At 43.5% G+C, this 14,301-nt stretch overlaps 1 protein-coding gene across 2 annotated transcripts in view; it reads right to left on the minus strand.

Moving 5' to 3' along the window:
• PDE1C (phosphodiesterase 1C) overlaps window positions 1–14,301 on the minus strand; it is a 545,840-nt gene that overhangs the window by 342,999 nt on the left and 188,540 nt on the right. For both annotated transcript variants that reach the window (XM_060107830.1, XM_060107831.1), the window contains exon 3: window positions 10,632–10,803. In XM_060107830.1, the coding sequence (XP_059963813.1) occupies window positions 10,632–10,803 (172 nt within the window). The remainder of the gene's footprint in view (window positions 1–10,631; window positions 10,804–14,301) is intronic.

The following is a 14,301-nucleotide window of genomic DNA, read 5'->3' on the forward strand; positions in this document are numbered from 1 at the left end:
GGGTTGATGCATTTTAGACTAAAGGACTGCCCATACCACCCTTCTTTGTGTCCTTTCTCTCACAAACACCCTCCCTGGGCTCCAGGTAGGATGAAGATATAACAGCTTATAAAACAATGGATGAAAGAAAAATCCAGAATCCATACTGACACTACAATCTAGAAAGGGAGCAAGAGAGGAAGGAAAGGGAAAGCTCTTATTTACCATCAAATGTCATTTAATAAATGGAGAAAAAATAATAGAGTTAGAAACTACCATTGATTCAGGCAAGAATCATCAATTGATGCTAAAACCATTGCATAAAAGTTTGTTAAAAAAGAGATTATCAGCAGCTGCATAGCACAGGGAGATCAGCTCGGTGCTTTGTGACCACCTAGAGGGGTGGGATAGGGAGGGTGGGAGGGAGACACAAGAGGGAGAAGATACGGGGATAGATGTATATGTATAGCTGATTCACTTTGTTATAAAGCAGAAACTAACACACCATTGTAAAGCAATTATACTCCAATAAAGATGTTTAAAAAAAAAAAAAGAAAGAAGAGATTATCTTCATCGTCTCAAAGTTATCTCCCGCAGATAACTTACTACCTACAAAGGGCAGAACGGCACCTTTACCGGGGAGACATTAGGGGAAACAACCTTAATGAAATAAAGCTAACATCACTAGTAATGGGACAATCGACAGCCCTCTTTCAGTGCTGCATGGAGGACGCAACATCTACATCACTTATATAGTATTCCTGTCAACATGAATAACCTGAATCAAATCGCAAGGCAATGATCAGACAATCCCAAATTGAGGAACATTCTGCAGCACAAAACATGTGACCCGTTTGCTTCAAAATGTTAATGCCATGCAAGACAAAGAAAGACTAAAAAGCTGCTTCAAATTAAAGGAGACTGACAACTAAATGTAATGTGTGCTTCAGGAATGGGTTCTGGATCAGAAAAAAAGATTGTCATAAAAGACATTGGAACATTTGGTGAAATCTGAATGTGGGCTGTATATTAGATAATAGTATTATAGCAGAGTTAAGCTTCCTGAATTTGGTAATTATACTGTGTGTGTAAGAAAGTGGTCTCACTCTTAAGCAATACAAGCTGAAGCTGAAAGGTCATGATGTCTACAACTTAAGGTCAAAAGATTTGGAAAAAAAAGATAAATAGATGATAGATTTGATAGCAAGCAAGCAAAAGTGACTCTAGGTGGAAGATAGACAGTTGTTCATTTTACTAGTCTTATAACTTCTCTGAAGGTTTAAAAATTGTCAAAATAGTTTTTTGAAAAACAAGGTAGGTACCTACCAGTTGGCTCAGAGCTAGACACAAAAGCCTGATTCAGTGCTACCCATGGAAACCTAATGACCAATGAAACTCAGCCCCAACAGGGCCAGACAGGGTCGAAGATAGAATAATTATCAAAACAGTAGAGAAACACAAAATTTAATAAATATAATTCAGCCCCCTGCATACATCCCCTTTCTAATTCTCAATCTAGACCATTTTCAAAGAATGAAACTGATGTACAGATCAAGGTTTGGATCCCGGAATCCAAGTTTGCTATTTGATTTACATCCTCCTGTTTCTGGCTTTGCAGAGTGTGCACAAGTTATACTCTTGGGCAGTTTGCAATGTGTCTGCCTCCAAGTACTTGACCCCATCACCTGAGCCAGAATCATCATCCCTTTCAAAGGAGGACAAGCATGTCTACAGCTCTTGTTCAAATAACCATCCTTCCCCAACGAAGCTGGCCTCTGGGGTCTACAGATAATTCACCTTAGCAAATTCAACTCCTGTTGCACTTAACAGTAATCAATAAATGGGGAGCAGCTAGACTACAGTTATGGGGCTGTCTATTCAATAACCATTAGCTGCTACTACATTTAGAAGTAATAGAAAAAACAACGGTCCCTGTTCCAATCCACGTGGGAAGACATATTTTCACAAGTGTCTTCCCCAGATTGTCCATGCTCTTCTTCCTCCATAGGTTTTTAAATCCCACGCTGTTCTCCAGCTCCATTACTCCATCTCTGCTGCCAGGCAGAAAACCTTAGTCTTGATGTTCTGTGTATAGAGGGCAGAAGCATGTAAATATAAATCCTAATTCTGTAATTTAATTAGAAAAAAATATGCAGTCTTCTTTCTGCTTCCCCAAAGATTTCCAAAAGCTCCAAAGATCTCTGCCTATGGAATAAAAGTGAACCTTCTTCTCGTGGCAAACAACACCCTGCCATATTTGGTCTCAACTTTACATTTCCAATACTGCCTCACTTTCACATGCCTTAGACACAAATCCAACAGTTCCTTCAACATATGCTGTGTCTTCCTGCCTCCTGACCCTGGCTAACACCGTTCCTTTTGCTTCCCTTTTAATGTCCACCATGATCCAGCCTGGCCTGTTTCAATGGTTACACCAAGTGTCATTCAACATATTCACTGATCCATGTGAGGTCCGGGGGCAAGGGTACGTGCTGGTCCAGTTCTCCTCAAGTGGCTCCAGTGCCGGGCATGGGATGTGACTGCAGAACAAGCACTGAGCACTTGAATGGGAAGAGAGCATCTGTTATTAGAAAGATTCAATAAGAAGGAAATCTCTCCTTTCCTGCTAGCAAGGGCAGAAACCCTGCCTTAAGGCTGCAAGTGGGGACAAAAATTTCTACAGAGTAAAACACAAGGTAACATTATTGTGAGGTTCATAACATAACCCGGGATCCCCCACTGCTGAGGACAGGGACCAATCACCAATCAAGGGATATCCAGACTTGCATTACCGCAGGGCACAGTTTCAAAGGGTTTTGCTCTATTTTTATTTAGGGAACCTTAATTTTACTTCAGAAAAACCAATGAGGTAAAGTCATTCATCACTGAAAGTTTCTAAGGCATAACATATGGTGCTTCTGAGGTATTTCCCACTGTAGGGTCCCGTATCAGTTAGGCCAATCTGTCTCTTTACCTCATCCACCATTAAGACTTAGCCCAAGGCCTGGTCCTGGGAAAGAGGAGGATATAATGTAGGAGAAGCAGGAAGCCAGAGACCCAGCTTTTCGGACTTGGGGGATTATAGGGAGATGAGGCAGACAGGGCAGGAGTGAGACTTCCTCTTCTCTTTCTAGAGGGACATCTACCCATAAACCAGAAGGTCCACATCTGAGTAAACTCTGTGGCCAATAGAGGCAGGTAGAAGGAGGCTGGGTTTTAGCTTCCCCAGGTTGTCTCTTGGGTTCTGTGTGGTTTGGACAGGACCCAGAGGTTCCCACAAGCTCCTGAGGTTGAACCTCAGAAGTTACCAGGGATTGTGCTTGGGGAGCTGGCCCATGAGGTTGACATGGGACAAAGTACCCAAGGGCTAAAGGCCAGACCATCTGATCCAGAAGCACATGAGAATCATGACCAGACCTTGATGGGATGCACAGCACTGCCATAGAGAGATGGGAGGCCTTCTTTCACTTAGAGAGAGCTTCAGAGACTCCTAGCACACTTCAGGTCTCTGTGTGACCAAGGACAGAAGTTCCTGTTGCTCATCAGGAAGCACGGGAGGTTGACCCACGCTGCACTCTGGCAGAGAGATGGAGATGAAGCCTCCAGGAGTATCCGAGCCTCTCCCCTGCCTGACAGTACTGAAGCTCCCCACTCCTCCCTGTGGGATTCTCCTAGGATGACTCACTCACACTTTGTAAAATGTGCTGCTAGGAGCTATTCTGATTTAGGCATAGACCAAGCTGTTGAGGACACCTCGGATGAGTGCCATTCCTATGGGTAGAACCCTGGCTTCCCCAATAGCCTGATGAGAATGTGTCTGGTTTGAAAAAGGATTTGCTCTTAAGGGGAAGTTAGCCTTGGAGACCGGTCCACTGGCTGGCAACCAAAGTGTTCAAACCAACTGTACGATGTCCAACATTCTTTAGCATTTCCCTTGTACAAAAGAAACAATTATATTTGGGGTACGATTTTAAATGCTCCCTTCTCATGTTGTAATTTCTTTAGTTAATCTCAATGTTTCAGCAAAGTCTCCAGTGGGTAATAAAAGTACAAAAGACTAAAAAAAATTGTGGCCTGCCCCATGTTCACCCCACCACTAGAGCCCACGGGGGAAGATGCAGCATCAAATATAAAATCAAGTACAGAAAACTGGTCCAGGATTCCTAGGCCAGTAGCCTTGAAGCTGAAGCTGTGCCCACAGCACAGAGCTGGCAGTGGTGGGCCAGCAGAGGATCGCAGCATGGTGTGAGACTGCGTTAGCCGGGGCCTTCTGAGAAGCAGGTGCCGAGGAAGGATTAGACGTGCAAGAAGTGTATCAGGGGGGAACATCTGAAAGAGAAAATGGGGAAGGAGCCAGAGGAGGCAGGGAGAGGCGAGATGCAGGTCTGACTCCCAGTGAAGGAGACAAGGACGGCAGGTTGGGTGGGAGCGTCTTAGATCACAGTGCAGCTCTAAAGAAAGTTCACCAAGGAACTTGGAGTCCTCGAGCTGAAGTCACCATCAGAGGAGTCCCGTGTCTCCCAGGAATGGCCACCCTTAGGATCCCTGGCACTCTTAGCCATTGGCTGAAAGTGCCCTTGAGAAACACAGCCAGAGCCATCATAGGGACAAATATCCTCGCACAGAAGCTGGGGCCATGGGTCAAGTACATTCCCTTTGGTCAGAGATGTGAGAGGTGCATTCACATGGCCACCACAGAGACAAGCTGCCTCTTTCCCAATATACTAGTGGAAGGACCAGGAAGAATGCAAACGGAATGGTGTCTGCATGATATATGCTTTGTCAATTTCCAACACTGGAAAATCTGTCTATAAAAACTTGCTTTGCAAAGAGAAGCCTAAATATTTCCCTTGTGGGAAGCCAAAGTTGCAACAGAAACTCTTCTGAGTTTTAAAAAAAATCAGAATTCATTCTTTCATTTTTCCCCTTCACAGACCTGAGCAAAACTCTACTGCTTTGGATTAGCGAAGACTAGAAAGAAAAAATGTCAACTCCAGGGAGACAGCACTAAGTCACGGAAGTAGGGGACCCCCGAAGTTCCCGGTGGGTGACCAACATATGGTGATAGAGAAAGACATGTGACCAGACTTTCCCATGAGCTAATTGGGAATTTTAACCCATGACTCATCCCGGGGTGGGGTCTGAAGCTGCAGGGGACGCTACCCCACACCAAGCCATAGCATCAGCCAGACTGCACATTTCCTGAAAGTAATCAAGTCAGAAACTGGTTTCTTGGCTATAGCTGTTGGTGGAAAAATGAATGCCAAAAGCCAAAATGAGGATGAGTTCAACGACTGAATTCTGCGTGGAAAACGCAATCCATTAAATGGCACCTGACAAGGACTTAATCTCATCTGCGGCCGAGGGTGTTGGCTCAATGCAGTTTTGCTGTCTGGAACGTATTCTTAGTAAGTTATGTATAGAATCAGGAACGCTTTTGCCAAAGCCCAAATAAGTCCATTCTGTGTGGGAGGAGAAGTTCATCAATCCCCCAGTGACTCTCCAGGGAGTGAGCATACTCTTCTTCCAAATGCAAAATTATCAAAACCTATGTTGAGTCACACAATTCAAGGTAAGTAACTGAGATGGCCAACGTGCTGGATGGCTTCAGAATTTCCACTACTGCGCAAGGAGGTCAGGCCAGAGGCCAGCCTTGCTCACAAAGTACCTACTGGGCTTGTATTCCCAGCCTGGGGCACATTGCACAGCCCAGTCACAGAAGAAGGGGTCAAGGTGCAGAGGATCAATCCACTCCTCAACAGGATTTTGAAAAACTGGGAGGGAAGGAATGAGGGGCTGTCATATTCATCGCCCACTTAATCCTAGCAACAGGACCCAAGGCCACTGCTGTTATTTCACTGTTTCCATTTGTAAAATGAGGCAACTGAGAATCAAAACCATGACTCAAAATCACACAGTTGAGAAGAGCATTTGCAAATTCATGCCTGTGGTATTCCAAAGCCCATGCCTCACTCCTCAGAGGGTGGTCCTTGGACCATCACATCACTTGGGAGCTTGTCAGAAACACAGATTCACAGGCTGCTACCCAGACCTACTGAATGTGGGTCTGCATTTAACAGGATCCCTCAACGAATTTATTGGACATAAAGTTTACCTTAATGGGCTCCTACTGGAAAGGGGTAGGTGGATCAAAAACGTAAGTTTAGACTAGAAAAAAGATTGAGTGAAATAGAACAGGGTCAGTCTCATAGGATAAGCCTCAAACTATATGTCCAAATTGCACATCCAGATTAGTAAAATCAATCACACTATCTTATTTCACCAACAGCAAACCCAGAAGCAGGAAAGCCAAGGTGATGTGGTGGTAGAACATGGTGGACAGGTAAGGCTTTGGAGCCAGGTGGACTGGGTTGAAATTTCCAGCTCTGCCACTTGCTGGGTGGCTTTGGGTAAGTTACTTGATCTCTCTGAGACTCAGTTTCCTGACCTGCACAACTGGGATAGCAATACACACCCTGCCAGGGTTTGGGGAGATTCAATGAGCAAATGAATGTACGGTTCCTAGACATAGCTGATGCTCAATAAACATTGGTTTCCTTGACTTTCAGTACAATGTGGGCTGGGTCTCACCTTTGCAAATGTGCACACTAGAAGCTGGGGAGATAAAGGGTTCTCAGCAGCCAGCTCTTTCCTGTTCTCTTGGGTCCTCTAGTGGTAAATACTAAGATTCCGGTCACTAATCAGACTGGCTGGACTGGTCTATCTTCCTTAAGCTTCAGGCTCAGCATATTCTCCCATCTCTTTTAAGACAAACCTGAGCAGAACAAGGTTCAAAGGGACAGGTCGTGAGGAACAAGGAAAACAGGCATCTGGGTACAGTTCCCAGAAGTGTCTGTTTTTGAGACACTCGAGCCTTTTTATTTAGCTATGGTTCCCACTTTCCTCTTTTCAAAAGTCTCGGGTTTTGAAAGCAGACTTTTTCATGCCAGAGGCTTCGTGAGCTTTCAGAGCCCACAGTGTCTGCACCTGGACCCACAAAACCCAAGTCTGATCTTATTCACTCTGTGTGTATCTGCTCAAAGGCGTGGAGGAGCGGGAAGTGGCTGCCAAGCACTACCTGCACATGCGTCCCCAGCTGCTGCCCGGAAGGACACCCCCACCTACCACGCCCACTTCTGCATCAGTTACAGAAGCTGATACAAGAGGTGCCCTTGGAACAGAGTATCTCCCACGGATGGAAGTAGCTGAGGGCAAGGGTCCCAGTGAGGGTCCCATGGTCTGACTGCCTCAGGAACAGCTCCAGCACCAATAAAGAGGAATTTATTTCCTTGCCCAAGCAAAAAAAATTTTGTGGCCCCAAATTCCAAATGCCCTCCAAGTGTGAACAAGGAGAAAGAGAAGGGAGTAGGCAAAGCTATCACTTCTCCCCTGTTGCTCGGTGGTAACGATCCTGCAGAGGAGCGATGAGGACAGAGGATGCCAATTCACGAGAACCATGTGTTCCTCCGCAGCAAACAAGACTGCAGAACTGCAAAGGGCAGGATGTTCACAGTCACATGCCTGGATCCCTTAATTGTGTGTGGGGTTGTGTATAAGTGTGTCCACACACACACACACACACACACGGCACGGTGGCTGAGACACTGAATTTCAGAGTCAGAAAAAAGAACCCAACACCTCAATCTCAGCAAAGGGACGACTGTACTGCTTGGTTAAAGAAGTTCTCGTAGGGCTTGAGAGCGCTGATCATGGATACACCCCTGAAGTTTAAAGCTGTAGGAGCATAATGCACTGGTCGTCCTAGATTTTCCAGAGTCACTAATATTGGAGTCAGCAATTACCAGGTTTTTTCACTCCTGGAGTAAAAAGGGAGGTGGGAGGGAGCACACTGTGATATATTCCTATCACATTATTTAATATCCAGCTATAACTCATTCCTTCTCTGCAATCCAAAAGACATCTAGAAAACAAGTGGTATTATTACAAGGACAACCTTTTTTTTTGAATTTTATTTTATTTATTTTTTATACAGCAGGTTCTTATTACTTCTCTATTTTATACATATTAGTGTATACATGTCAATCTTAATCTCCCAATTCATCCCACCACCCCCACCCCTGCTTTCCCCCCTTGGTATCCATACATTTGTTCTCTACACCTGTGTCTCTATTTCTGCCTTGCAAACCGGTTCATCTGCACCATTTTTCTAGATTCCACATATACGCGTTAATATATGATGTTTTTCTCTTTCTGACTTACTTCACTCTGTATGACAGTCTCTACAAATGACGCAATTTCGTTCCTTTTAATGGCTGAGTAATATTTCATTGTATATATGTAACACATCTTCTTTATCCATTCGTCTGTCGATGGGCATTTAGGTTGCTTCCATGACCTGGCTATCGTAAATACTGCTGCAATGAACATTGGGGTGTATGTGTCTTTTTGAATTATGGCTTTCTCTGGGTATATGCCCAGAAGTGGGATTGCTGGGTCATATGGTAGTTCTATTTTTAGTTTTTTAAGGAACCTCCATACTGTTCTCCATAGTGACTGTAACAACTTACATTCCCACCAACAGTGCAAGAGGGTTCCCTTTTCTCCACACCCTCTTGAGCATTTGTTGTTTGTAGATTTTCTGATGATGCCCATTCTGACTGTTGTGAGGTGATACCTCATTATAGTTTTGATTTGCATTTCTCTAATGATTAGTGATGTTGAGCAGCTTTTCATGTGTGGTCATCTGTATGTCTTCTTTGAAGAAAGGTCTATTTAGGTCTTCTGCTACAAGAGCAACCTTGATTCTGCCCTAAATTATTTCTCGATAAGTAAGCTGTTCCCACATTTTGCTTATAATAATTTACCTGCAACAAATCTCACAACTGACGTTACTACCACAATTAAGGACAACTGCATTAGAGAATATTTACCCTCTAACATTGCTGTTGAAATCAACTATCTTCTTTGGAAGAAAGGATGGTTCCAGGATAGCACAGAATTGTATTAAGGAGACCAGTGAATGAACAACAAATGCCAATACATTTCTGGCTTCCACTGCTATAGGACTGGCATATTTACACCTACTGTGTTTTTCCTACTACACGCCAAGCTCTACAAGGAATCAGAAATAAATCCTGACCTTAACAAACTTATAACTTAATCTCTTTCTGGAACCAAGACAGTGGCACATAATACAACTAGCAGATCAAAAGAAGTTCATGGTCATCAGTACCTTTTCTCTATTAAAGAGCACAGAGGGAATGCAAAAAGAAGGGATGATGGTAATGGAGTTGGACTAGCAAATAAGATGTTCCTTTCATGGCGGCAGCTCTTTAGCTGTTCACTGAAGAAGACGATGAACCTGGTTTGAGGTGGCAGGTGTAAGTACCAGAAGACAGTATATGAAGGGGTTGACTCCACCAGAGACACTTGGAGATAAGAACACACAGACCATGAGACCCATTCACCCTCCCCTCTTCCCCCCCACCAGTCACTTGCAGAGAATCACAGGTTCACAGAATGTACTTCTCTCTACTTGAGTGGTTTTTATTTTATTTAAACCTCACAATGCAGTAAACCCTTACTAGGAATAAGAAAAGCATTTGCCTTGCAATTCTGGTCCCGCCACTGCATCAGTCACATTATATAAAGAAATCCAAACCCCTATTCATCACTCCTTTTCAGAACTCATCTATAATTCAGTCCACACTAAGAACCTTCACACAATGAAATGGTTTTTACTGGGCGATTACACATATCACCTAGAGGCAAAAGAGAGCACATTTTTCGAGTATATTTCCTGTACTCCAAATCCTGTCTGATTTGTTTATGAGGGAAGAAAAGGGAAGCTTACATGTACTACTAGCCATGTGGAGAGTATGAAAGCCTTATATAATGGAAAGAAAAATGAAAGAAGTAAAATTAGAAATACAGGGGGAAAGGAGGGGAGGAAGGCAGGCTGGCAAAATCATTAAAACGTAATTTCTGATACCAGTACGACTGCATATTTCAAAAGTGAGTTTGAAAGACCCATTCAGAAAAAAGAATCACTTTTCTATACCGCATCCATACCCAGACTGATTTTTATTTAATACAGGTGAGAAGGTAAGGAGATGCCTCATGATGGAAGTGGAGTACAATACAAAAAGAAAACACCAGAGAATTTTGCAGGAAAACGCAGGACTAAACGATGAACAAGAACAGAGTCAACAGCCACCTGGGAAACCACACAAGAAGATCCGCACTTCATTTCAGAAGGCAGCAGCTCTCATTTCTCTTACAACTAGAAAACTTCCCCCAGCAAGGGACTCTAAAGGCACGGGGCTGAGTTAATTCCCACCACATGCTTTTTCCCTGTGCACTTATCTCCCTGCGTCATCCTCCTTTGAAGCAAAAGACTCATTAATCCAATGCAAATTGCCAATGTCAGTAAATCCTTTGCCTCAGCATTTAAACGCCAATACCAATTAAATACCAACAGCAACTTAACTACTGATACGGTCTTCACTACATTCAGGAAATCCAGCCAGAAGTTTAGTGGGCATTACTTCCGACACTACTTCATCAATTCTAATTTACTTCGTGCAGAGAAATGAGGTAATTTGCTGGCCACGCTGACGTGGCATCCAACTGGACTGAAATAACTCCACAAGCAAATAAAAAGGAACAAAGTGAGTTGCAATCCACCAAACCTGAAGGACGTTTTCACCAAGGCTTCCGGGCTATCAAGCTGAGGCAATTCATCAGCTAGGATTTCCTCCGGTGGCCGGGGGTCATGGACAATCGTTGGCCGTGGCTTCTCCTTGACATTCCCTGTGAGACCGTCGATGAGGGAGTTCCACAGACAGTTCTGCGACTTAGACCCTGAGGCATGAGGGGGAAAAAGGGGTGCAGGTGAGTTACCAACCAACTCCATGGCCTGCTTTGCCCAACTCGGGATTTTCAAAAGCACAGCAGGAACACTGACATACCTTTCATGATCTCCACCAACATCAGAGGGCTCCAAAAGGTTTTGGTCAGGCAACTTATGGAGTAACCAGGATTTTTAAAATTTATATACAAAAATAGGTTAATACTCTGAGCATTTTAACTCATAGCTAAGTATTATGAATATATATCCTGTCTCATTTCAGTGGTAATCAACTCCAATTCCTGACAGAGTTGTCGGTATTTACTGAAGTATTTATTCAGCAACTGGAAGTATACAAAGGACTACCATTTTAGAGAACAGCAGGATATTCAGACAAAAGTCTCCCCTGTGAACGTATCTTGCCTAAGGCCCAAGTTTCAAGACTGTATTCTGTGGAGACACCCACCCCAAAGAGGGGCCCCTGTCTAAGAACTAGAACCCACTACAGGCAGGTTCATTCTTCTGGAAGATCAAGACTCAAGGAAAACTACACTGGATGTTTACCAATACCTTACCCTACAAACACTTCAAACATATGAGATGAACATTAAAGGCAGACCTGAAGTAGATATGATGCCAAAAATAGGGCCTGATCAGCCAGGTAATCAAGGTCAATATCAACAGTGATAAGTTATATCCTTGATACGATGTGATGAAAATGGCACTTTACCTCCATGGTCTTTCTCCCCAAAATATATAACCCCAGAGTACTAAGCACGTTTCTATCTTCTGTAAACGTAATACTTTAATATCTGCCCTACATGCGTATCCCAGACATTCCCTGTTTGGACAACCAGAAAATACCCTTGAGTCATCTTGCCTTGGCCTCCTGCCTCTGTCACCTCCCCCTTCCTCCCTCCCCTCCATTCCTCAGGAAGAGTCCCCCCTCCAAGGGGCATGCTTTTCAGATACCAGCCAACCAAACCAGCAACCACACCCCAACACCTCCCTCACCAAGCTTTCACATCCTGAGCCACTCTCCACCTGCCCCAATAACCCCAGACAGGTACCAGACATCTAGGGGCAGCCCCTATGCCCCAGAGCGCACTAAAATTATTCAAACTAGCCAGTCCTGAGCCTGCTTACCTGGCAGAACCCATTCCTTCCTGCAGAAACCACAGTAAAGACTCTTGCCCACAGTTCCTCCCTCCCTCGGCCTCACAACAACCCCAATGCTTCTCAGCGTGGCTCCGTGGGATGACGTGTACCCCCTCTTTTGGGATCTGTGAATACTAACAAACTATCTTTTCAATGGCAGTCATCCCCTGATCTGTTGGCCTTACCACACCTAAAAATAATAAAACCCATTAAAACACTCAGTCTAGTCACAGGGAAAAGACAGATCCCAACAGACAGAGACTCTGCAAAACATCTGACCAGGACTCCTCAAAACCGTCAAGGTAATCAAAAAACAAGGAAAGTCTGAAAACCTGTCACAGCCTAGAGGAGTCTAAGAAGACACGATAACTAAATGTGGTATCCTGATGGGGTCCTGAAACTAAGAAAGGACATTAGGAAAAACTAAGGAAATTTGAATAAAGTATGTACACTAGTTAATAATAATATATATCGATATTGGTTCATTAATTGTGACAAATGTACCATACTAATATAAAAGCTTAATAATTGGGGAAACTGGGAATGGGGTATTTGGGAGCTCTTTGTACTATCTTTGCAAATTTTCTGTAAATCTAAAAATGTTCTAAAATTAAGAGTTATTATAAAAATACAAATAAGTATTAAAAATAAATAATAAAAATAGTTATTATTTTAAATGTCTATGAGCAAGTTATATTTTTAAGGTACAGACTGAGGGCATGACCACTATCATTACCCAGTTACCATTGGCTGGAGCTGGTTATCCTCTTCCCAGAGGAAAGAAAGCCTTTATCTTTGCTCAGATATACTGTCAGGTCTCTTAGTCATGCACCCATGGAGCTGTGTCCATCCAGAGGGGGTTGGCTTTTTCTATCCCATCCGTGCAGAAGGAGGACCTTTTTCTAATTCACACAAAGACTCTTTATGGGGCATGACGAGGTGGGCACGGAGGGGTAAGGGGCAGTGTCAGCTAATGCACATGCATGTGATCGGTGGGTAGAGAACAGATTCGTATGCTTGTGAGGATGCCTCCCTGATCAACCATCCACAGCCCACAACAGAAGAAATCACCGTAGTTTGTTGTGCCTGAAGGTTGTCTCTGCAGCTAAGATCAAAAGAACTTCACACACAAAAGGGAGCACCTCATGAGGACCCCTGAACCTTCACCAAGGACACCCATGGGTCCAAAAACAACTCTTTTAATGACCATGGTCACGAATGATCCTTGGGGGTGTACCACATCCAAACTGCTTTTGTGTCAATCCAGAGAAAATTAAGGCACATTAAGAGCAGGAAACAGAGCCTTCCAACTCCTGAAATGCAAGACAGCTTTTTCAAAGTCCTAAACACATATCTTAATAAGATCTGGTCCTATTAATGAAAGTCTGGTTTTGTGTTAATGAAGGTCTGGTTCTAGGAGGAAGACAAAAGCAGCAGCCTGTTTTCTTAGATTTGATCTAAGTGAAGACCTTACAATAAACTCCCTGCCTATTTCCCTTCATTCTTTCATTTACTCATTCAATATACAAATTTTGAATTCCCTCAATATGCCAGATTCCATTATGGGCTCTCGAAATAGATGAATGAGACTGGTTCCCTTGGGATGAGTCAGCCTATAAGTAATCACAATAAATGGACAATGCACCATAACTAAGGGACAAAGAAGTGCTAGAAGGGGCAGAGGAGAGCTCCCCCCCTCTGCCTCAGGGCCCTGGGGAAAGCCACACAGCGAACGTAATGTCTGATATGGGTCTAAAGCAGGAACAGATCTTCAGCAGATGGGGAAGAGAGAGAAGAGCATTCAGTGCAAATAGAATGTGCAGAGGCTCCGCGGCAGAACAAAGCAGCTCGAGAGAGAGGACAGTGACCAGAGATAAGGCCAAAGATTGGTTGTATAGGGTCTTGAATAAAATGCTAATTATTTTAGAATTTCTTCTGTAGGCAAAAAAGAACTAAAGATTTTTAACCAAGGTTATGGTGACATGACCATTTCTGTGTTTCTGAAAGGAAACTAGGGTGCTGTAGAGTAGTGAACCCGTGGGGACTAGCAAGGCTATATGAAGAGGTCTGTGAATCCACTGTATCTGTAGATGAAATAATGAAGTCTATATATACGACTAATTTTTAAGTATATATAGATATGATTAATAAACTAGAAATTTATGTAAAAGCACTAATGAATGCATAATAGGTTTTTCATTTTCTCAGTCAGTGAATCAGAAGGGTCATGTGATCCAAGCTATCTGTCCATCAGGGGTCCCAGATGGACATGCAATAACACCTTCAGAAGTTGTACCAGCAGCTGCAAAGATACACTGGCAAGTTTAAAAGAAGACAGCCGCTATGGAGAACAG

This window comes from Mesoplodon densirostris, chromosome 9 (assembly GCF_025265405.1).
Source record: "Mesoplodon densirostris isolate mMesDen1 chromosome 9, mMesDen1 primary haplotype, whole genome shotgun sequence".
In the NCBI taxonomy this organism is placed as follows: domain Eukaryota; kingdom Metazoa; phylum Chordata; class Mammalia; order Artiodactyla; family Ziphiidae; genus Mesoplodon; species Mesoplodon densirostris.